Genomic DNA, 25,999 nt, shown 5'->3' with positions numbered 1-25,999 from the left:
CAACAGAAGAAGTCATCGCAGAGTTCTAAGAACGTAGAACGTAAAGAATCTAAAAAAGCAGACGGTAAAGATCCATACTGTACTGCCTAATAACTTAAATTTTAATATATTATATATAGTTTTAAAATTCGTCATCTAGGTCATCCTTTTGCTGGCCGTACTCGCCCGCTACTTGTTGAGACTCCATCTCCTTCTATTGCTCGAGCAATACTAAAGTCTAAACCGCCGGAACCTTTCGATGGATCTGCCAAAGTGATATTTAAATCGGACCTCAGCTCAGCTGACACATCCAAGAATCACGGCTCCACTCAGCCATCTATGATGGGGAAGTAATAGTCGATTCATTTAATATCTTTAAGAAGAATAGAAGTAGTTCCACAAGTAATAGCGAATATGGTGAAAGCGTTTTCATCGCAATTAAAAAATATATCAACGCAGAGAGTATTCCCATTTTAGATGATAATGTCGAACATCTACCAGACACTCTTCGACACGTTCCATTTTCTAAAAAAAAAACACAAAGGCGATTTTAACCTTTCAAGCAGTTCCCCTCGTATTGACTATGAGAATCCATTCTATGAAAGATTCCCTTTAATGGAATGCCGATAATTTAATAGTGTTCAAATCGACAATAATAACCTTCCTGATCTCTGTTTCAGTAACCTGAACATTCATGTAAATCACACCCACGCATTTACCACAATGGACTTGTACCATCCTGCCCTTGATATCACTATTGATCTCCAGCCTATCCTCAAGCCAGTAACTTTGCCATTCTTTGACTTCAAGGACGCTGAATACGGCAACTTGAATGCCTATTATCTAAACACCGATTGGTCTAATTTGAATTCATCAACTTTCCTAGACAGCAAAATAAGAGTCTTCTATGACATAATTCATGAAGGTATGTCAACTTATGTTCCAGTTCGTACACAAAAAACCAGTAAATTTCCTTACTGGTTTACAAACGAATTAAAACATAAAACATTACTCAAGAAAAACAATACCAAACTGAATTATATCAAAATTAGGCGAACTTGGATTCACTAATATTCAATTGGAAGGCAATTTCCAGTTAAAGTTGATGAGCATCTATCTACCAAGCACGATGTGAACTGTGTGATCTTCAGATCTTCCAAGTGATATCGACAAACTGCCGACCTGGTGCTACAAAAACAAACTAGATTTGAACATCTTAAAGTGCGTAGCCGTGTCATACTCACGTTAAAACTCTCGAAAACCAGCTTACTACAAGTATAACCTAAACAACTAGAAAATAAGCCAAGTTGAGTACGTAAAGGACCTGGACATCATCATAGATAACGAACTGACATTCAAAAAGTATATTAATAAGATCACTCGCTTTTAAAGTTTTAGGTTTTACAACCGTTTCGAAAAAATTCAAATCTAACTCTATAAGAGTTTGGGTTACCGTTATGGCTTCTGTAGAAAACATAGCTCAATAAATGATAACTACGACCATTTCAATGTCAATAACCTGCACGTACGTCGGCAGGTTGCTCACTTAATATCAACCTGATTCTACAGAATATAATAGTTTTGTTCACCTAACGGTGGTTTGTATCACCTAAAACTAATCGAGTTAGATGTAGAGTTATGTCTGTCCGTCCGTCCGTCCGTGCAAGCTGTAACTTGAGTAAAAATTGAGAAATCTTTATGAAACTTGGTACATATGTGTTTCTTGGGACCGTAAGATGTTTGGTATTGCAGATGGGCGTAATCGGACCACTGCCACTCCCACTAAACGCCATTAATCAAAAACAAATAAATTTCCATAACTAAGCTCCGCAATAAGATACAAGACTGTTATTTGGTACACAGGATCACATTAAGGATGGGCATCTGTAGTTAAAATTTTTTTTAAAAGTGGGCGTGGTCCCGCCCTTGTGACCAAAAAGTTTCTAAATCGAACTAAAACTGTTCAGGCCCCTAGGTAGTGAATATTTGGACCCAAGTGCCTATAGTTGACTTTTTACCAAAAATATCTTTGCGAGAGTATAAAATGTTCGGTTACATCCGAACTTAGCCTTTCCTTACTTGTTTAAAATATATTTGTTAACATTTTACAGAACATTCTTCGAATGTCATACTTAAATGTACCAATGTTTTAATAAAGAGATTTTAACTGTGTCGTGTTTGCACGAATTAACTTTACTCTTTCCTTAATTTGAGTTGGTGGTATTTTATATGTACATACATATCTATGTGCATGTATATAACTGACTCCTAATAATTTACTTTTCGTCAAATCTGTAATTACACGTAATTTGAAATTTATGTATGGCAAATCTGCGTACCGAAGTAGGTATATTTAACTACCAGAAAGAAATAGATAAGTACAATAAAAAGATCGTAAAAACTAAAATGTTTCCTACAATGACATTGTTCCCTTTCTTATTATCTTATAGTACACACTCTTATCAATGCTGAAATTAGGATATTTTTTATATAATATTTACAGAGTTCATTGTTAGTCGCCAGGGGCGTTTTATTAAATTTCGGCAAAATAACAAGGTCGATAAATAGCTTCGGAATGATCCTCACGGCTGCATAGCTGCATATACAGTGTTGGAAAAAATAATAGAGACAAAGTGATATGTTTAAAATTTTTAATTATATATAATATAATAATAAAATTATTCAAATATTATCGTTCATTTAGATAATTAATTAACATTTGAGTAGTTATTTAAGGATTATTTGAGTTTGCCAAGTGAAAACAGATACATTTTGTATTTCATAATATTTAATTATTAATTTTCTTCCATTCAAATCTAATATTTTGGTTATGTTCCTTTCATTTTAACCACCTCCTATCATCCTCGCGGCAAGGCTCTGACAAGTCGTGACCGGTATTGAATACCATATCTCTTGGACTTTTTTCCATGATTTGTGCTTATTTTTCCATTTTTGTCCACCGACTGATTTCTTCAGCACTCCCCATAGGTGTTCTATAGGATTGAGATCCAGCGCCTGGGAGGCCATTCCATAACGTTAACTTTATTGCTCTGAAACCACGATTTTACCAGTTTCGAAGCATGTTTCGGAACGTTGTCATGCATTAACTCCCATCTTAGTGACATGTGCTCCTCCGCATAGGGCAACGATACAGTATTAAGGATGTTGAAATAATTTGTTGAACACATTTTGTCTTGTATCCAATAAATCGGCTCAACTCCAGCCGCCGAAAAGCATCCCCATAACATTATTGTTCTTCCTCCGTGTTTAATTGCTTTTCGTGTATATCTGGGGTCGAATTCCGCATTTCAAGTTCGTCGTACAAAAGTTTTGCCATCGAATCCAAATAAATTAACTGTCGTTGCATCTGATTACAGGACGTTATTCCAATTTCCTGCTTCGTGCTTCTGAGCAAATTCAATTATCTTTTTTACATTTTGTTTGCTTAAAAACGGAACTTTTCTTGCACATCTTCCAATTCGACTAGCTTCCCGAAGTCGATTTCGATAAAAATGGATCCTTTTGAATGCATTACCAGCAAATGGTCAAACAGTGCCGTGAATGCAAATTTGTGCGATAAAATATGGGAATAAAGGTGATGTCCCTATTATTTGTTCCAACACTGTAACCAAAGCTGTAATACCCTCACAGGTTCAAGTGTTCCTTACAAGAACTTGATTTTGATCGGCCAATTTGTGTGGCAGCTATATGCTATAAAAGTCCGATCTGAACCATATGTTCAGAAATTACAGTGTTACCTTGAACAATAATATTTGCCACATATCGTGAAGATACCTTGTCAAATAAAAAAGTGTTATATACAAGGACTTGGTTTTGATCGATCAGTTTGTATGACAGCTGTATGCTATAGCGATCCGATCTGAACAATTTCTTCGAAGATTGCACCGCTCCCTTGGACAATAATACATACTTGTACATGGTAAACTTTGTGAAGATGTCTTATCAAATGCAAAAGTTTTCCAAACACGCACTTGATTCCGATCGTTCAGTTTGTATGGCAGCTAAATGCTATTGTGGTCCGATATCTTCGGTTCCGATAAAGAGAAGCAGAGTATTATTTCAGATCGATATTTCAAAAATTGAGGTACTAGTTCGCGTATATAGAGATAGACAGACGGACATGGCTTAATCGACTCAGCTCTCATGCTGATCGTTTATATATGTACCTATATGGTATACTTTATGGGGTCAAACTTCGTGGCAAGCTAATATACGCTGTTCAGGGTATAATAACATATTAAATAAATAAAATAAAATCAATCATTAAAGCTAAGTAAGTGAGTCACGTGTTTTACAGGTTTGGAATTTCATAGAGTGATAGGTGTCAAAGTAAAAACAAGTTTCAAAAAGTAGTGGTAATAAGATTTAAAATTTTAAATATTATTCGATATTACATAAAATTCTTCATTTTTGAATATCCCTCCGCGTCATGACAAATATTGAGGAATTCGCTTTAAATACACATTATATGTACAATATATATTTATGACTCACATACATGCTATTATACTGATGTACATTTTTGTCAGTATGATTTTTAAATGAACGTGACAAACAAAAGTGAATTACCGCAACATTTTTATTTAAGGCGGAAGGCAGAATTTTGCACATACTTATGCACAGTTAATTGCCTTTGCAAATTATGTATTTGCTAACTTGCGTTACAAACGGAAAAATAAAGAAATTTTAATAGCATTTTGTTACAGTTTTTCCAATTTGACATATTTATTGCAAAATTAATATTAATAATATTATAGTAGTACTATACTATTATTATATATACTATGGTCTATGTACATATTTTCATATGAAAAAGCTGTGAATCGTGTTTCACTAGAAGTTAGAAAAGTGCAGTAAATTCGTTTGGACGTCGAAGGTGTTCCCACTACACCCATGACAGGTACGACGTATGGTAGGTATGCATGCCCATGCTTTATTTCATTTTGCATGCTTGTAATAAGCCTCGACTGGGATGGCCTCCAGGCCTCCAGTTGAGATCCTCTGCTATCGCTCTGTTACCAACACGAAGATTTTCAAGCAATGTTTCTTTAACTTTTTTGACGTTATCGTCTTTAACAGAGGTAGATGAACGACTCACGTGAGTTCCTATAACTTCACGACCTTCTACGAATACTTTGTACTACTCAAATACTTGTGTCCGCAATAAAGTTGCCTCCCCAAAATACATCTGGAACATTTTCAACGATTCCAATGCTGTGGAGTGTGCCATTGGAGACACAAAATTTCAAGCAAACTCATTGCAGATTTTTTTATTAATATAAAATGCTGCCGAGAAAAATTAATATTTCTAGTACAATTCCGCGATAATCCATATACTTTGTACTAACTACATAGCAATCCATATACGAGTATATACTACAATATATGTACATACATATATGTAAGTATGTATTGCAAACGGCTTATAGGTTTTGAATGTCTTGAAATCAAAGAAAATCTATTTTTAGAGGCGTTTTCTGAAAGCATTCTTATAACTTTTGCGGTAGTAGTTTCATCATTCGTAATATAAATCCACAAACATTTCCTAAAAGTTGGTTTCCTCGAACGATGAATACTTTTCTACTTTTTGCTCATATCCCAGCTTTTACTTTTTGTTTCGATTAACTGCAAATCGATAGTCCATCCATCTGTAAATTTTGACGAATTGGCTCCAAGCGGAAATTGTGTAAACCGTTTTATAGTCTATCTTCTACCTGGAGTAAAACTCTGCTTTAGCTCTTAACCAAATTACGACATTTGTCTTCAATTGCTCGCTGCCTGACAATTAATATAATATTATATAATTTCCGAAATCGTGTCTCGTGTCTGAGCAACTTGCCATATACTCGTAATTAGGCATACTGCGTATTTTTAGCAAAACTTGCGTTCTGTCGAGATGGGGCTTTGTTTCTTATAACACCTGCCTTATCGTTTACATTTATCACAGCCACGTGAAGTAACGTATTTACACAACGAATTCGAAATTACCCAAAATTCTGAAATAATTTTTTGTTTATCTTATTAAATAAATGTCACATTTATTCATTTTTTTGTTTTTGATTATTTAAATCATTTCAAATGTCAAACTTTAGCTAACAGATAACATTAGATCAATACACGCTAAAAAATGTACAGTTATATTTAATATGTGTGTACTCAATTTGCAACTTACTTTATTTAAAGTATGAGTTGCCTTGTTGTTGTTTTCGAGTGAACATTTTTTTTAGAATAACAAAAATTATTGCGGAGAACACGCAGTTCACTAGTTTTGTAAAAAAAAGTTGGATTCAATTTACCGCGAATTGATGCCTAAAATGTCAAATATTTTTCATGATACTTGCTTCATGCTAATACGTGCCATTTCAAGCTAAGATAGTTTACCATTTTGGGTTACTGCCTCAATTGCACTTTAGAATTTGACTTACTTAATTAAAATAGTATGTACATTAGGGCGTTCGTTATCTTTCAAGTTGATTTTTTTTTTGCAGACGCTTTCTGAAGTTTCAGTTTTTGCCCTAAAAAAATTATTATACGTAAACAAGTTCTTTAATATACCCTTTATTAAGTTTGGCACGATGTTTGTAACATCCAAATGGAAACGTCGGAGACCTATAGAGCTGTGTCGATTCAGCCATGTCCGTTTGTCTGTCTGTCTGTATATACGCGCACTAGTTTTTAGGCTATCGCACTGAAATTTTGCACACGTACTTTTTTCCCCAAGAAACTATCGGACCACTATAGCATATAGCTGCCATACAAACTGAACATTTAAAACAAGTTCTTGTATGAAAAACTTTTATTTGACAAAAAATTATATCAGTATTTGTTATTTTTATATTTTTTTTTTTGCTTAAAAATAATGATTATTTACGATTTATTGTAATGTTATTTAAAATTTATCAAAATCGGTAAAGAAAATCGTAAAACTCAATATGTAATTATTATTACCTAATTTTTAAAATAAAACTTATAATGATTACGGTCTCTGGTTCTAACTATTTAAAAAATATGAAATTGTTCGATATGGAAAAAAAGTGGAATGGAAAGTCAAATATTAAAACAAATTGTTTATCAGATATAACTATCAATATCTAAATGTTATTGGGTTTATATTGAGTTAATTATTTGTTGGAACCGACCAGATCGAACAAAGTTTTGCATACAACTTTTAAAATAGACAATGAGTATCACCATGCTCGGATGATATTAAACATACCTACAAATAAAACTTCAACATAACAGTTTGGTCATAAAAAGCTTCCGTCTATAATAATTTCTCCAATTAATCTGATAAGAGGGCGTTGTTTGGTTCTACTAACCCAATTTTATTAACGAAACACCTAACTAACAAATTCTACGTAAATTTCTAATATTTATATTAAGTTTCGGCATTGTCACTTATTCATTTCGGAAATGTTTAACTACAGCAGAAGAGCTTTGTTTACTTTTTAATTGTAAATTTTTATCTTTACTAAATAATAATTAGGTATGTATTTGTTTATTATTGGTAGAAAAGTGTGACCTGGTATCCCTCCTCATCCTCTCTACATTAACATTGATTTTATTTAAAACAAACACTTAAAAAAGTAATAATTTCCGGCTTTACAATGACCACTTGAATTTTCGATATGTTTTATTGTACTTGATTACAATGTACATATGTATGCCCTAGACCATTCGATTAAATTTGACCCGAACTATCCAAAAAAAAAAATGTTACGTATTTTAATACAAACTTTATTATCACCTTCAAAATAGGTTCCAAAGCAATTTTCCATACACTTGTTATAAGCCTCTGCTGGGATGGGAATTTTTGTTTTTTCGGTTTCGGCTCATTTTTAGGACGCCATTGTCTGTTTCTTTAACTTTTTCGATGTTATCGTCTTTAACAGAGGTATATGGACGATTCGCCTGGCCTCATTCCAGTTTTCGATGACATTACAACCTTCACTGAATGCCTTGTACTATTCAAATACTTGTGTCCGTGATAAAGTAGACTCTCTAAAACACCTCCGAAACATTTTCAACAATTCTGTACAATTCTTTGTTCAATTCTTTTCCCATGGTAAAAATCGCCCCACAAACTCGTTGTGTCGTTAACAAACAGCAACTAATTAACATATGGAAATCAAACTTCCCACGAACATAAATAAAGTTGTACCAATCTAGGAAAAACTAATTCTAGGAAAAACTAATTTTTAAAGGAAAAGGGAAAATTTGTGTCACAAATCTTTTAACTTTTCTAAATATGCACTTTCCTAACTCTACTGGTTTTTTCTGTGCCCTCTTTTGCGCGGGGGATCTAAGATAGAGATGATGAGTGGGACTATCTACTAAATTTTCTATGAGCTATAGAGTATTTCTTGATAAGACTGATACAAACTGCGCGTGTATAATATAATAATATAAGATAAGGCAACTCTACTTCATTATCGGACTGGCAGCAGGTGGAGATACCCTTGTCCTCTCTCAGTATACTACTTGAACCGTAAAACGTAGTGAGCTACTTAGGCTTAGTAGGGTATGTAAAGTTTAACATCGATTGCTTGAAATTAAGCAAATATTAAATTTAATGAGCTTCACTCACGCTCGCTTGCGACCAAGCAAAGCTATTTTAAATTACTTATTATCTATTCTGAGTGATAAATAAATGCATAATTACACTTTGTTTAATTTTTTTTTTTTGGTTACAAAAATACGGTAAGTGCGCATAATTTAGTTGAAGTTGTTTTGAAAAATTAGATAATAAAGCGCTTAAAGTATTGTTATTTGAAGTAAGTGTTAAATAAGTCACTCTTAATCTGTAGAATAATTAGCAACAAGGGAACTTCAAATTAATAGTCAGTGTAATAAACAAAAAAGAAAGTGTTCCTTTAAACTGGAATTTAATTTATAAATAACGAGCTTTTTTTTTTAGAGGCATTTTAACAGCAAAGAAGCTTGCTGATCCTTTTCTGTCCTATACTCGTATTTGTAGTTTTTTTTTCCAATATATATTTTTCAATATATGTGCTTTTAAATATTATATATAAAATAAACATTTATATAATCGGCCTATGGCCGAAGCTGATCTCCGAGGATTGTTCCCATGGCACACTCAAAGCACTCAGCTGCGGTGATCGTCAAAAGTTTGTACATATTTTTATACCTTCAACAAGGTATATTAAGTTTGGCACGAAGTTTGTAACACTCAAAATAAAATTTCGGAGACTATAATTTACTTGTATGTACAAATGTACATATATATGTTCAATGTGACGAGCTGAGTCGATTTAGGCATATCCGTCTGTCTGTCTGTTTTACTTAATTTTTTTTTTATTTATTTATTAAATTTTTTTTTTACACAGTCAAAGACGCTATAATGTACTAACTCCAGTTCACATTTGTGCCATACATTTGTAAAAGGTATATAATTTTGATTTCTACATAAATGTATATATATATACAATTAATAGATACGCGTTCTTATACTTGTACATATGTTTCATTAAATCGAATGGCCCCTTGCTGGTATCGTGTAGATTTATCTGCGGTCAATGTACCAATAAGACCATGCGGGTGTTTTCTTTAGAGATTTAAAGTGGTAAATATACATACTTACATTTGTAAGTTCGATATGCCACATTATTTGGCAATAAGCTGATAGTGGGCTGTTATTTATATTAGAGTGAGAGGTATAGAAGAACTTAAAAGTTGGCGATGAAGAAAGCGTAAGATTTAGCATATACAAATATGTAAAGGTGTATGTATGTATAAAGAATTAGTGTGCTTTGGGTTTGTGTTTGTTGCAAAAAAACAAATTTTCTCAAGTTCAATAATCGTTCTAAGCAAAATCATCAAGGTGTTCCTCAATATATTATTTTTATAAGTCTGTAACTGAAAAGTTTAAGATACAAGACTTTATAGATACAACAGTATACAACAATATACATAGTATGGAAATCGGTCTGTTAACTGATTATAGTATTTTTCTGAATCCAATACGTTCCATTCATATGAAGTCTCCACGGCAGTGCAATAGCCTATCTAATATTCCTCTTTTCACGCTGTTCTGTTTAAACCCTGCAGTATCTTCTAAATTTTGGTAGCACCATTTGACTGGGCCATTCCTCGAAATTAACGAGTCGCCAAACTTTTCGTGCAATGTGTCCATGAGGCGAGCACCATCTTGTTGGAAATAAAGATGGCCGCCACAAGCTGTCAAAATCACGTCATCCCTATTGGTAGACGCTGTATGTATGTAAACATGTATAATAAATATAACAGAAATATTTACGAAAAGGGTGAATAGAGAAATAAAATAACTAATCAAAAATATTTTTCTGTACCGCTTTCATGTTCGTCTTCGATTTTTGCTTATTCCAAAAAATGGATGAAATAATTTGTATACAATTTTGTTGAAAAAACAATTTAAGTGCTACTTTGGACAAAAGCAACGTTTATCGTTGATACAAAATGTGCTTAGAGGGTCGAGAAGTGAAGAAAATAGTATGGCCAATCGTCGAATCGCCATTAGAGAAAGTGCTGAGGAACTAAACATATCGATTGACTCATGCCATTTGATGTTAACCAATGATTTGGGTATGATTGCTTAATTTTGATCAAAACCAGCATCGCGTTTACATTGCTAAAGAGATGTTGGACTCAGTCCGCAACAACCTAGATCTGCTCCAGAGGGTCAAAACTGGTGTTGAATCATGGGTTTGTGGTTATGAAGTTATTACACAAAATTGTATACAAATTCTTTGATCTAAGCAAAACAGCTGTTAAAAATTAACTAAACATGTAAAATTGCCGTCAGCATAAGTAATAATAACGCAACAAAACAATCGGAAATACAACGTAGCCCTCGAAAGTTCAAAATTCGCGATACTTTTTGAACAAATTTCGTCTTGTAGGTTATAGACTCAATTAGTTTTATAACTGTATTTTACTTCCCGTCCGCGAAAATGATATTAAAATCATCTGCAAATAAGATATATCTGATATAAACTCAAACGAAGAGGCTAAATTTAATATAATGACTTGATGTGCAAAGCGTTAACCATAAAATGCATTCATATTAAACGCTAAACCTCCTAATTTTTAGGAAAACTTGTCCACTTAATTTCATTAAAATATCACATATTTTTACCAATCTAAACGGTTTAAAGTCACCTGGAAAGTCGGAAATCACTATATAGAGTATATTGAGGGCAGAAAACGTCTGGTCTGATTAGACTAACTTTTGACATTGCTCAGATTTACTCGAGAGCCTACATATTTTCAATCAATTTTATAAATATATAACTTACACACTGACCGACATATTCGACATAAACTTTGTAGGAATAAAATGTAACATCACTATTTGTTGCATATGGGAGTTGGGGTAGTTCGTAGACAAATTTCACTTATTTTTGACATAAAACTCTATAGTATATTTATTCAATATTATAAGTGCAGTTACTTTTGCTAAGATAACCCACATGTTGACCGATATACATATGTATACATATGATATAAGGCCAACTGGAAGTTCGAAAATTTTTATATTTGAGATATATTATTGCAATTCGGAGATAATCCCTTCTGATAATAGTATCATAGAGGCATACTATTATCAGAAAAGATTATCTCTGAATTGCAATAATATAACTCACAGATTGACCGATATTTTCGATAAAAATCTAATCAAATGGAATTAAAAATTGTGTTATATGGGATGTATGTAGGTGGAATACTCTGTAGCAACATGTTGCAAGAATATAGAAATAATTCGTGCTTTGTAGAAATGCCCACAATTTTACATTTACTTATTAAATTGCCACGTTACTATCTGTCAACTATTTTTTCCTTTTCTCGAAGTTAATATTTACTAAAAATTGTGTATGTGCTGTCATACTGTACAGTTTTTAAATTTTAAAAATTTTACTACAAAGAGATTTTAGATATGTGTTTGTATGTATATACACATTTTCGTCTTTCATCAAATAGTGCCAAATAGTAATGAATTGTGCGTAAAGTGCCGACTACAGTTAAAAGGGTGGAAAAATGCAAAATTGTGCGTACTTTTCCATCAGTGCTTTGTAGCAACAACTTACTCTCTGTCAAAGACCATCTGTACGCTGGCAACCATTTTTATCGATGATCGATAATTGCTGTGGACAAAAGCTATATGTAAATCTTACAATTTTCTCTAGCAGCTAAGATAGGCAAATTAATATTATAAAGCATTTCTTGTTGTTAGTATTGATTACATGATGTCAATAATTGTGGGAATGTGTTTATATTTACCTACTAGTTTGTATACAAATACCTATATGGGTACATAAATATAAATTAAAATTCATACAAAAACAAATAAATTCCGTAAGTTCAGTGGGTAAATATTTAAACAAAAATTCATATGTACATACATATTGTATACACATACTATGTACCTACATTTGTAAAAAAATACGGCATAAACAAATTTGCACAGTCTTTTGAATTTATACAGTCATGTAAAAAATAATAGCTACCAATTTTCACAAAGATACAAACAAAAAAATATTTTCAATTAGATCAAATTAGTGTTTTCATTTTGAAATTGATTGATGTTCAACTTACTGTACTTAAAAACTTGGTAACATCAAATCAGCTGTTTGTTTTGCACCATAGCCTAAAAAGTTCATTTGGTTCATTGCGAAAAAGCACATTTGCTGCTCGCTACAAAATAATTTCAATCAACTGTTCTGGAACAAAAGTTTCCTAACTACTGATATAGAGCAAAAAGTATGCTCACAGTAAAGTGTTTTAACGAAGTATCATATAACGAATTAACAGATTAACATGTTCGGACTAAATATTTTACTGATACACACTGGAGATACTAAGATTAAGCATAATTCTCGATAAAATCGATTTATAGTTTTCAATTACTTTTTCATCACATAAAAGTATCTCTTTAACTTGTCTAATGAAACACTACTCTACTAGTTATTATAATTAGTTTTAAGCATGCTAATTTCGGGCCGTATCATCCGGATATTAATTCGTCACAACGTATTCATATTATACCTTGAATAACATTGAATATATATATATTAAGTTTTCCACGAAGTTTGTAACACCCAAAAGAAAACGCCGGAAACAGTACAAGATATTATATATGTATATATAAAAGATCAGTATGACGAGCTGAGTCGATTTAGCCATGTCCGTCTGTCTGCATATACGCGAACTAGACCCTCACTTTTTGAGATATCGCTCGGAAATTTTGCAGACGTCCGTTTCTTCCCCCGAAGCTGCTCATTTATCGGAACCATCGCTATTGGACCTCTATAGCATATAGCTGCTATACAAAGTGATCGATCAAAATCAAGTCCTTGAATGAAACCTTTTTTTATTTGACAAGATATCTTCACGGAAATTACCATGATTTATTGCTTAAGGCGGCTGTACAATCTGCGCACCTATTGTTAAGATCGGACCACTATAGCATATAGCTCCCATTCATATTGAACGATTATAATCAAGATAAAGATTTTTTGATTATCTTTTGTTCAATAGAAATATACTTGTGAAGGGTATTACAGCTTCGGTGTTGCACAGAGTATAATACTAACGGTTGTTTGTATCACCTAAAACTAATCGAGATAGATAATAAAATATATAAAATTGGATATATTGATGAAACTTAGTACATATGTTCCTGTGCCATGCACACAACGCCATTAACGAAAACCTATAAAGTGCCATAACTAAGCACTAAATTAAGATAAGTAACTGTAATTTAGTACATCGCAGTAACAAGATACACCTTTTGGTATTTCCAGAATTGATCTGGAAAGAATTGTTTTTGGCACTCTTCATACGCTGTGAAAATAGGTAAAATTACATAATAACCACGCCCACTCCCCATATAACGGTTATTTTGAAAACTAATATGGTAGGGAAGAGCTTAATAGGAGCAAGACAATGGACGTGGCACCGCCCCCCTTTAACTGAAGTTCTATGTCTCAGGAATTACCAGACCAATTTCAACCAAATTTAGTGAGGTTGTCCAACCAATTCTATCACACACTGTGAAAATGGGCGAAATCGGACAATAATCACGGCTCCTTCCAATATAACACAACTTTAAATTCCATCTGATTCTTTCACTTTCAGTCTACAAATCAAACACCAATATGTATCGGGATAAAACTTTGCACAAGTAGTGCGCTTAAGATATTTAATGTTATGTCCAAAAATTGTCGAAATCGAGCTATAACTTTTCAAGGACCAAGACACCAAGAATCTGAACCTTAGTGCATTTGGTTAATTTTTTGCCGAACAGATCGGTCTATCTATAAGTTCTAGTATTTTATGACAGCATGCCCTTGCATAAAAAATGGGTAAAATCGGGTCTCCTTTAGCCCCCATATATCTAATATAAGTCTTTTCGAAATTCCGGTTGACTTCTATCGGTCAATATGTAAGAAATCTTAATGAAATTTAGAAAAAATCTTTTTCACATAAAAATGTATCTTTTAGCCTCTGATTCTAAATAAAGAGTGCAATACTTCCTACTTTTAATTAAAATTTACTTACATATATGGAAATCAGATATATCACTTTACCTTGCGAGAGTATAAAATGTTCGGTTACACCCGAACTTAGCACCCCTTACTTATTTCTTGTTTTTTATTGATATATCTCGAAATTTTTATATTGCAAAAATGAATTTAATATCCGGTGACTCTTCCATTCTTGTAGTTTCGCGTTACTTATTCCTTTTATTTTAATTGGAAATGCAAATAATACAATATTCATACACATACTTTAAATAACATATATTATGTACATATGTATAGTTATGTACAATCTGTATATATGTACATATATATACAATTGTTGACAGCTAATTAGAAACGCTCTCTTTTGGTAAGCGCTTGATTCGCATAATATTAAAATGCTTAAATTTACCATTAATTTTTTCTCTCAAAAGTTTCGTATTGCTTTTGTTACGCTATTTACTATTCAATACGCCTAGTTTTGTAGTTATGCAATTGAAGTTATTTTTAATAGTTTCTATAGCGGTACATGTATTACTTAGTGCAAGGTAAATAACGTGAGTCCGTTAATTAGTTAACAGTTGTTCAATGAAAACATATTCGATTGGACACGTTGTGTTTTACAATAATAATATTGCCGATTTTTAGTAAGTACATATATATTTTAAATTTATTGCTTAAAATAAATAAAAATGTTTTCTTTAAAGATGTGTAATATGAAAAAACACTAGCTATAAACCTGCCCTGGGCAGATTGTAATGTAAACAAAAATTAATCCTAAACATATTTTGTAAAAAAGGAGAACACAAAACAAGAATTTGAATAAATGGTTTTCTATTTGTTATAAATAAGCGTAAAAATATTTAGTGGAAAAAGATCTGTCCGTCCGTCTGTCCGCGCAAGCAATAACTTGAGTAAAAATTGAGATATCTTCATACAACTTGCTGCATATATTCCTTGGCACCCAAGGCCTAATCGGACCACTGCCAGACTCACAAAACGCCGTTAAACGAAAACCTATCAAGTGTCGTAACTAAGCACTTAAATAAGATACAAAACTGTACGAGGGTTCGCAGTAGCGAGTGACACTTGTAGGCTAAAATTTTTTTTAAAGTATTGATGAGAAGAAGCCTCTTTAGCACCTCTTCATACACCGTGCAAATAAGTAAAATCAGATAATATGCAGGTCCACTCTCCATATAATGGTTATATTGAAAACTACCAAAAGTGCGATAACTCACTGAATAAATGCGCCAAAAGCATTAATCTCACAAGCAAGATGTTAGGGAAAGGCTTAATATCATCCCATATCACAATAACTACCAAATTCGGTATGTATAACCAATACATTCCTATCATACACTGTGAAAGTGGGCGAAATCGGATAACAACCACGTCTACTTCCCATATAACAAACTTTAAAATTCCATCAGATTCCTTCCTTTTCTCCCTCCTAATCAAAATAAAACTTTGCACAAATAGTGCCCTCAATTTATTTCATCTTACACCCATAAATTGTCGAAATCGGACCATAACTTTTGAAGAACCCAGACACCAAATACATACGTATGTGATAGCTGATTTTTGAGTGTGAGGAAGGCATCGGTCGTCTTATACTGTTGTAGAGGAGATATTGGGAAAAGGTGGGGCCGAAAGTGGTGTTCTGCCTTTATGAAGCCGTAGTTAAGCAGCTGGAATGTGTTCAAAGAAAGGCCTTCATCGACATCTGTGATGCACTAAGGATGACCCCAACAGTCACATTCAAAGCCATTCTACACTTTGCACCTGTATAAATATCTGGCAGGTGGTTTGTGCCGAAAGCTGCTAAGTATTATTCTTAGGAAAGCTGAGTAAATAAAGGGCTCCGGACAGACACACACTGAGGTGCATTCGCGGGTTGATCGAAGTTAAGAGGGAAGGTAGTAGATAAAGTCTTCTGCCAGGAGCTCTCCGTCAACTCTTGTTTCAGACTACCTGATCACTGTAGCGTCGTTCAACCGAAGTTGGCTGCCATCATGGTATCATTAGGTGTACTGCTCCGAAGTGCAGTTTCCTTCAGAGAGTCGTGCATTCACTCTGATAGCCGAATCTGTACTGGCTTTGACCTCGCCAACTGTGCGCTAACAACTAGTCAAGGAGTGCATGATCTCATTAGCAAAAGCATTAAGCTTTTTCCGTATTAGATTTGTATGAATGCCCGGTTAAAACGGAATCGCCGAAAACTGCAAAGCCGATAAGTTTGCTAGGGAAGCGATTGGAAGCGTGTCGGTTTTCCGAAGTCTTCTAGCGCTGTACTTATGGACCTCCAGTGAGCTCGGCAAGCGCTGGTCAACAACCAAAACTTGTGCGACGGCGAGCTCTTTCTGACCCAGAGTGAACCGAAAGAGGCCCCCCGTACTACTTGCTCTCTTAGCAAAGTCAATCTCGCCGCAATTGTAGATGCACTGATTGAACAATATCCAATAGCTTCACACGCGGTGCGACTAAATATTTTGTCACTTTCTCCTTTATTGCTCGGCTTTTGCCAGACTAAGATTAAATATATCTCGGTAGACATTATATTAACCGCCTTATTATTATTTTTGTGAATCTTCTTCACTCTTTGTTTAAACAAGTCCTTTCTGATTTATTTTATATATTGTAGGAATAAAGTAAATATACTAAACCCCAAAAATCTTTATTTTATTGTCTTAATTTAAGTAACATAAAACACAAAAATTCGAAACACCATAAAGCATTCATAATGACAAAAAATTTCATTTTCATTCACATTTTCGTTAGGGACATGACCATGTGCGATGTTGTTTCGTCGCTGTCTCGACATCGACTGAGCGATAGAGCGTAAGCGTACATGTGAAGTTAGCTTGCACAATTGTGCTATGAAATGCTGGCCGCTGATCTATGAGAATCTGGTAATCCACGTTTAGGAGTTTAATGGTAACACAAAGTACGAACGTCTGTTCCAGTGAGATCCATCGGTTAGAATTAACCTTACGACCTAACCTAACCTAACTTTTCAATGTACATACATTTGTATAGATATTTGTTAACAAGTACAACATATATGTTTGTATATACATACATATGCAAATATATATAGCGTTTGCCCGACGTACCCTATATACATATAATATATAGTAAGTAAATACCGAATTAATTACTCTTTTTTTATTTTCTATGTAATCGGCATTAACAGAAAAGCCTTCAGCTTGAAAGGCTTATTCTTAATATTGAAAATGTTTTAAAAGCGGCTGGTTGGAAGCACTTAAGCCTTGGAAGTCGAATGAAAAAATTTGCCGAAAGCGAATTTGTTAACGCAGCTGAGAACTACGGAACATACACGATTTAGGAATATCTCCACAAACGAGTCAGCGCGTGGGTTACATCATATCTGATTGAAATTCAACATAAAAGACAACGACATTCCGACTCGTTAATTGAAAATTCAAAACCAAACTCAGGACCACAAGATAAAACAAAATAAATGCATAAATAAACACACCACGAAATAAAAGACTTACTACAAAAACAAAAGAAAAAAACGAAACGACATCTTAGAACACGGCAATGTATGGAAAATGTCGGAAATTAACCAGAAGTATTTGTAGTTATAGCGATTTTAATGGTCGCCAAAAGCAACAAGTCTAGAATTAAACTAAATTCAGTGAGCCAAATTATTAAACCGAAAAACCACATCTAAAACCAATCAATAGCAAAATAGTAAATAAAAACAATAGCAGCTATGGGCAGCATACATAATATAAGATTTGTTCGCTTTCTGCTCGTCGTGAGCATAGTTATCCTCACCATTTTCATATACGCCACATATTCGTCAAATGCGACACTTACACCACCACATTCGCACTCTATGCGTGCCAGTTCGGTGACAGATGCTGCGGGCGCTATTGCACAACAGTATCAGCCGCTGATAGCAACGAATAAGAGTAAACCTAGTAATGATGCTGCCGACAGTGGTTTTGAAATAAGCAATCGCCTAGACGCGCCTAGAAGTGAAGGCGACCTTGCGCTTTTGAAGTTGAATAAAAAGGCAGCTGTTTTGTCTGGAGCTAGCACAGGTTCAGGTGCTGGCGTAGGGAAAGCGCCATTGGCGAACGCCGCAAAGAAACAACATCAGCATCGCGAACCAACGATCGACGTAGATGCGGTCAATGATGAGGCGCCCGAAGACGATGAGATGGAGCGTTTCGGTAACGAATTGCTTGATGATATGGAAGTGCAAAATATTGACAACGCTTTAGGTGAGTTGAAATATATATGTACATACATATGCGCATAAGCACTGCATCCATGAATGTCAGTCCCGAAGCCAATCGGTAGCACTTTGCAATAATGCAATTTGTTGCTTTATAGTTTTATATCGCAGTGATAATTATAATACCAATGAAAATTAGTATGTTTTTATCTAATGTAGCATATATTGTAATTTCTCTACTTGTAATACCCTTAAAAGGTATAATCAGGGGTGTTGTAGAATCCAAGACAGAGTTGCATAGTTGTCAGAATTGCAAACCAATTTTGATTTTCAATGGTGTCACAGAATCTGATTGGATTTTCATCTTTTCGAACGTATGCAAAATCAATATTCGAGTCAGCTGTTGGGGAAACTTTAGTATACCATCCCACGATTTCAAGAATATATATATAGCATATATATATATATAGAAACTTATAGTTTTCGAGATATTTGCATTTTTCGTTGAAAATTTGACACATTTTATCTTGCAATTTCTCGATTTAAAGTTAATTTTTCAATTATATTATAAACTAATTAGTCTTTTACACTTCACTACAATGTTTCTACATATTTATTTTGTATTAATTATTTTCATATTTGCTTTAAATAAGCATTTTATTTTGTACACCATTTTCATTATATGCACAATAACAAATGGGTTCCATGTTGACAAATAATAAATGTTGCCATATCCAAACGAGTGAAAGCAATCAAAATAAATAAATGAAATAATAAAAATACCCTCTACAAAATATTATAAATTTTCCGTTTTAATAAAAGAAAAAAGTTTTAGGGCTTGTAAGTATGTTTTATTGACTCTATTCGTTGCGTGTGGAGGGTTTTTTTTTTGGTGAGATTTCCTTTCCTCCTAAAATATCTGGATTTTTTCCATAAACCAATTATTATTACATTTTGTGTTTTATTCTTATGTTTTCTCCTATAGAAATAACGATAAATTATTTTCTTAACTTGCATTTCAAATCTGTCAGCGACTATCCTCTTGCTTTGTTTCTAATAACAAACCCAATAAAATTGGTTTCCGTGACACCCAAAACCGGTACATTTTCTGTTTCGAACGTCAAACCAATAATATCTGAATTCATTACACCTACTACATTTTTTATCGGTTTCAATTCTGATTCCGACCGTCTGTATATACGCGAACCCTCAGTTTTTGAGATATCGATCGGAAATTTTGCACACGTTCATTTCTCCCCAAGAAGCCGCTCATTTGTCGTAACCGGCGATATCAGACCACTATTGCATATTGCTGCTTTACAAACTGAACAATCAAAAAAAAGTTCTTATATTAAAATTTGGCATATTATATCATTCAAGGCAACGGTACAATCTCCGAACAAACTGTGCAGATCGAAACACCATAGTATATAACTGTCATACAAACTGAACGATTAACATTAAGTTCTTAGATGAAAAAATGTTTATTGGTAAAGTTCGGTTCAACTGAAGTTAGCGTTTTTTAGCTCTCGCAACCTGTTGCTACAGAGTATAATAGTTTTGTTCACCTAACGGTTGTTTGTATCACCTAAAACTAATCGAGTTAGATATAGGGTTATATATATATAAATGATCAGGATGAAGAGACGAGTTGAAATCCGGGTGACTGTCTGTCCGTACGTCCGTCCGTCCGTCCGTCCGTGCAAGCTCTAACTTGAGTAAAAATTGAGATATCTTTATGAAACTTGGTAGACATGTTTCTTGGTACCGTGAGACGGTTGGTATTGCAGATGGGCGTAATCGGACCACTGCCACGCCCACAAAACGCCATTAATCAAAAACAAATAACTTGCCATAACTAAGCTCCGCAATAAGATACAAGACTGTTATTTGGTACACAGGATCACATTAGGGAGGGGCATCTGCAGTTAAAACTTTTTTTTTTTAAAGTGGGCGTGGTCCCGCCTCTAATAGGTTTAATGTGCATATCTCCTAAACCGCTAATGCTATAATAACAAAATTCACTAGAAGCAAATGCTTTTAGCACTTCTATTGACGGTGTGAAAATAGTTGAAATCGGGTGGCAACTCCGCCCACTCCCCATATAACGGTACTGTTAAAAACTACTAAAAGCGCGATAAATCAAGCACTAAACACGCCAGAGACATTAAATTTTATCTCTGGGATGGTATGAGATGACTTTATAGGAACCGCGTTCAAAATTAGACAGTGGGCGTGGCACAGCCCACTTTTAGGTGAAAACCCATATCTTGAGATCTGCTTAACCGATTTCAATCAAATTCGGTGGCTAACGTTCTTTTCATGTTTCTATGTCATACTGCGAAAATGGGCGAAATCGGACTAGAACCACACCTACTTCCCATATAACACCATTTTAAATTCCATCTGATTCTTTCACTTTCCACTATGCAAATCAGGCAACAATGACTGTATCGGGATAAAACTTTGCGTGAATAATGCGATTAAAGTATGCCACCTTGTGGCCAAAAATTGTCTAAATCGAACCAAAACTGTTTAAGCCCCTAAGTACTAAATATGTGGACCCCAGTGCCTATAGTTGACCTTCTACCGAAAATATCAGTTAATCCACAAAGAAATCTCAAACGAGTATACTATTTGACTTTGCGAGAGTATAAAATGTTCGGTTACACCCGAACTTAGCCCTTCCTTACTTGTTTTAATTGCTTATTTTGATTATCTTACAATTTTAGTGGTCGGTAGCATAAGTTACCCAAACGTTTCTAATGGACAGGCAAAAAATGTTGGTGCTCCTCTTCAGCAATCTAAATCGGAGTTACAAGGACAGCCAGATCCGCTTAAAAACCTCAACGCAAAATCCAGTGATAACGCCAACAATATAAACAAAATACTAGATTCAGAGGTCATGATACCGACATCGAATTTGCAAAAGTTTATCGAAAATGCAGATAAGATATTGAAAAACATCACAGCAGCGCCGGCGGCGAATGAGAAATGTAAGTAAATGAAGTACAACAACAAATGTGCAATATTATAACGTTATTACTTAAATTTTTTACAGCTGTGACAAAAGATTCAAATGGTAGCAAACAGTTACCTGAGGAAAATGCGATCCCAAAGGTTCCTAAAGTGGAAGGCAATGTTGCTGACAACGAAAACGATGATGATGATGATGATGTAAACAGTGATGTGGCTTTGCCACCATCCGTAGTGATGACCATTAAACGTCCTGATGGCGCTGTGAAACCACAAAAACCGAGTGAAAATAGTGCTTTGCCCAAAACTAGTGCAAATAAACCTAAAATTCCGCCGAAAGTGCCACCTAAGATAATCCATCCAGTACCACCCAAAACAGTCGACCACACCAAGGGTATAACCACCAGTGAAATCTACGAGTCAGGACATTTAAACGAGGAAATAAATTTCGCTAAGATTTGCCCAAATGACGGTGAAGATTTGAAATTACTGATACTTATATCGTCAGCCTTAAATCACGCTGAAGCACGCCTCGCCATACGACAGACCTGGGCACACTATGGCACACGACGTGATGTATCCATAGCATTTGTCTTGGGGCGCTCCACAAATGAAAGTATAAGCAAGGAGTTGAGTATTGAGAACTTTATTTATGAGGATATGATTCGTGGAAACTTCATCGACTCTTATACTAATTTAACATTGAAAACGATTTCCACTTTAGAATGGGTGGATTTGCATTGTCATAAAGCCAAATTTATACTTAAAACAGATGATGATATGTTTATAAATGTGCCGAAATTGTTGCAGTTCATTGACAGTCATATCAAAGATAAGCGTGTCATATACGGACGCTTAGCGAAACAATGGAAACCCATACGTAACAAAAAATCCAAATATTACGTATCAACCGACCAATTTAGTCAACCACTGTTTCCACCGTTCACCACCGGTCCGGCGTATCTCATAACGAGCGACATAATACATTTGCTTTATGAACGATCGCTCCATCAGGTATGTAGCCCGGTTGACTTTTATACCTGCAGTTGTCCAAAAAATAATAGGAGTGCCAATATGAAAAATATATTTGGGTACATAACCATTCTGGATCACATATAACTGACGAGGTACAATAGCAGAACACGTAACGGGATATTCACATTAAAACATAAAACAAATTTTTAATGTGATGATTGTTATTCTCGTACAGCTTTGCTAGTTCTCGGAGGCACTTGAAATTGCTTTCCACAAAAAAAATAGAAGTGTTAGAAATTTCCTTCCTAAAATAATATTTAACCTGTAGAAGTAAGTAGAGTTCCATGATCTAGCAGCGATTTGAATTAGTAATTGTTAATTAAAAATAATAATTTAATCATTGGATTTTTCTTCAGTGGGTAGAGGAAAGCATTCTACAGAGGTAAAGTTGGAAATGATAAAAAAAATTCGAAACTAGGAAAAACGCATAAGAAGATCCAAGAAATGGAATATTTTACACAAATGGTAGCAAATGCCTTAAATTATAAGAATACAGACGAAACAGATGAATGAAAGCGCCAAACAACTATTGTTTACGATCACAATATAGGCCACTACTCAAAATGAATGCTTTTGCGTCAGCCAGGAGCATCAGTGATAAACGAAATTTATCAGTAAATACTAAAACTCTTTGAAGGCGATTGTCACAGAACAAAAAGTCCACGAAAAGTACCGCTACTAAAAAACAAACACGTAGAAATCCGTATACAATTTGCAAATCAGCATGGCTCCTGCCCCTGTTCAAATGGCGAAATATGTTGTGGTCATATGAATCCAAAATTGAATTATTTGTTAGTAAAAGTTCTAGAAACTTTGTCCAGCGTTCCGTTAACATGGAAATCTATCCCTGATTTACAAAAAAAACCGTTAAACATGGCAATGTTAAAATCATGGTAGGGGGTAGCTTTTCGCATAGTGGAGTTGGTTCAATTCCATATGTTAAAAGCTTAGATGAGGTAATGTTATCATATACCTGATGGAATATAGCAGTACATAGACTACTACTATTTTTATGTGGAACTAGTTTTTAGTTTATTTAACATAAACTGTGTTATCAAATTTTCTTTACGTTCAATTGAAACATATGGACTATGGAAATATTAATATGTATATCATCAGTAAATGTCTTGTACAAAAATTTTGAGACTTAAAAAATGTTTTTTTTATTAAAAATTCGTTTTGTTAATAATGTCACTTCTATTTTTTTGTGGCAACTGTACGTGCATACATATAAATATGTGAATACAAACAACTAACTATGAAAATAACATTATTCTACAGGTATACCTGAAGCTAGAGGATGTGTTCACAACGGGAATTGTTGCGCAACAGATTGGTATTAAACGCGTACATGCCAATGAGTTCCTTAATCGACGTATTGCATTTAATCCATGCAACATACGCAAACTAATCAGTGTACATATGGTCAAGTCAAATGAACAATTTGACCTTTGGAAGAAGTTACTGGATAAGAGTACTAAGTGTAAATAGTATTTTAGATTTATTCATTAAAGTCATAAAAAATGTAATGCTAGTTGTAAACGAATTAAATTAAGTATATATAGCGGTACGAAAGATCTTAGAATATTTTTATTTAAATATATTAAAAATATAACATTAAATTTATCTATGTAAAAATATATGTGAAAGTATACAATACATATGTAACAAGTAATAAAGTGACATAAAATATATACCTTAGGTGAAAAAATGCTACTTATACATGAATACATGAATGTGTATGTATTTGTCTTCTAGACTTAACATACTCGTAAATGCATTATAAATGCCATTACAATATTTAAAAATTAAGTATATGAGTAAATCTATTTCATATGGGAATCTTATTTTAATTATGAAAAATGATGTGATGTACCAGTATATGTGTGTACATAAATATACATATATATTTGAAGATAGTGTGAATAACGAATTTTTTTGAATGAAATAAATCCTTAAATGTTAATATATATACATTTGAAGCGATGAATTATTATTGTTAACAAGATAATGTTGTTTCTCTAGTTGAATTTGAGTGTGTGGCTTTGGGATTTTCAAATTCAGAATAGCACCGACTAAAAGAATAAGGCAATGGTGGTCTGATAAATTGCATAACTCTCGCAATAGACCATGTGCCCATAATTATCTCGATCGAAAATTTATTTTTGTGGACAAAAGGCACACCTTTTTTAATTTCAACAAAGCTAAATGGGTCGGCTTAATAGAATTTACCGAGAACATCTTCCCATAATTACCCATTCCAACGGACATAATCGTTGGGGAGCGTCAATTCCCCAAGGCTGGAAGAATAGCAGACCTACACCCTAAGCAGCATATTTAAATAATCTGCGCGACACCTAACGCCAGGCCCATCCCTGTGATCCCCGCTTAGGGGTCTAAATTTAGAAATTCGGAAAATGGTAAATCAGCAAAAGCGGATGAAATGGGTAGAGCACTTGAAGTCCTATAACCTCTCCACCGTTGTGAGTAAGCTCTGGACTAATGTCAGGGCCTTGTCCAATCCGAAGAGACATGGCGATCGGGTTGAAATTCAATTCGATGGCCATATGTGCCGCGCAAAATGCCAAAAGACTGCGCGCCAGGAGGTTCAGAGTGTCATCAGCAAGGCGAAATCCATTGGCCCAGATAGAATAAACATCTAGATGCTTAAGCATCTAGACTCAACGTAAGTATAATTCTTAACCAAGTTCCTTAATGTGTTGTTGAGCACTCTTGCAAAGTCAAATGAATGGTCCTCTTACTGAAACCAGAGAAACTCGACAACCTAGTTATCGTCTGAAAATTCTCCTTTCCCCAGTGTTGAAGACACTTGAGGTTTTGTTACTCCCGACGTTCACTCTCCACCTGAGCTTAGCAGATCATCAACATGACTTCCGGAAAGTCCACAACCCTAAGCGTCATAAACGCCAGATTGTTCATGGTTAAATCCAAAACTACGCTGTGAGAGGACAATCCTAGTAGTATTGGACATTTTGACACAGTCAATCACACAACGCTACTGAAGGGCTGAAGTGGTGGATCATAAGCTATTGTTGTTGTTCTAGCGGTTATCTAATATCCGCTTGGGTGGTAAGGTTCAGGTTGATTATCATCGAAGTGATCTAACGGTAGGCCCAGGAAACGTGAGTCGGTGAAGGCGTTAATGGCTCCACTGTAAACGGCGGTCAGTGCATATTTGAAGATTGTTGCTTCCGAATTTTGGTTGGCGTACTATTCAATGTCGTCGACGTAGAAC

At 34.3% G+C, this 25,999-nt stretch overlaps 1 protein-coding gene across 1 annotated transcript in view; it reads left to right on the top strand.

The window, feature by feature from the left end:
* Positions 1–24,725, top strand: part of LOC106618439 (uncharacterized) — a 28,478-nt gene extending 3,753 nt beyond the window's left edge. The window contains exons 2-5 of the mRNA XM_014236193.3: positions 17,716–18,778; positions 21,465–21,728; positions 21,794–22,722; positions 24,025–24,725. Coding sequence (XP_014091668.2) covers positions 18,262–18,778; positions 21,465–21,728; positions 21,794–22,722; positions 24,025–24,234 — 1,920 coding nt within the window. The 5' untranslated portion in view covers positions 17,716–18,261 and the 3' untranslated portion in view covers positions 24,235–24,725. The remainder of the gene's footprint in view (positions 1–17,715; positions 18,779–21,464; positions 21,729–21,793; positions 22,723–24,024) is intronic.
* The last annotated feature ends 1,274 nt before the right edge of the window (positions 24,726–25,999 follow it).

Source organism: Bactrocera oleae, chromosome 3 (genome assembly GCF_042242935.1).
Source record: "Bactrocera oleae isolate idBacOlea1 chromosome 3, idBacOlea1, whole genome shotgun sequence".
Classification (NCBI taxonomy): domain Eukaryota; kingdom Metazoa; phylum Arthropoda; class Insecta; order Diptera; family Tephritidae; genus Bactrocera; species Bactrocera oleae.
Note: the sequence above shows the minus strand (reverse complement) of the source record. Positions and strands in the feature narration are given on the sequence as shown.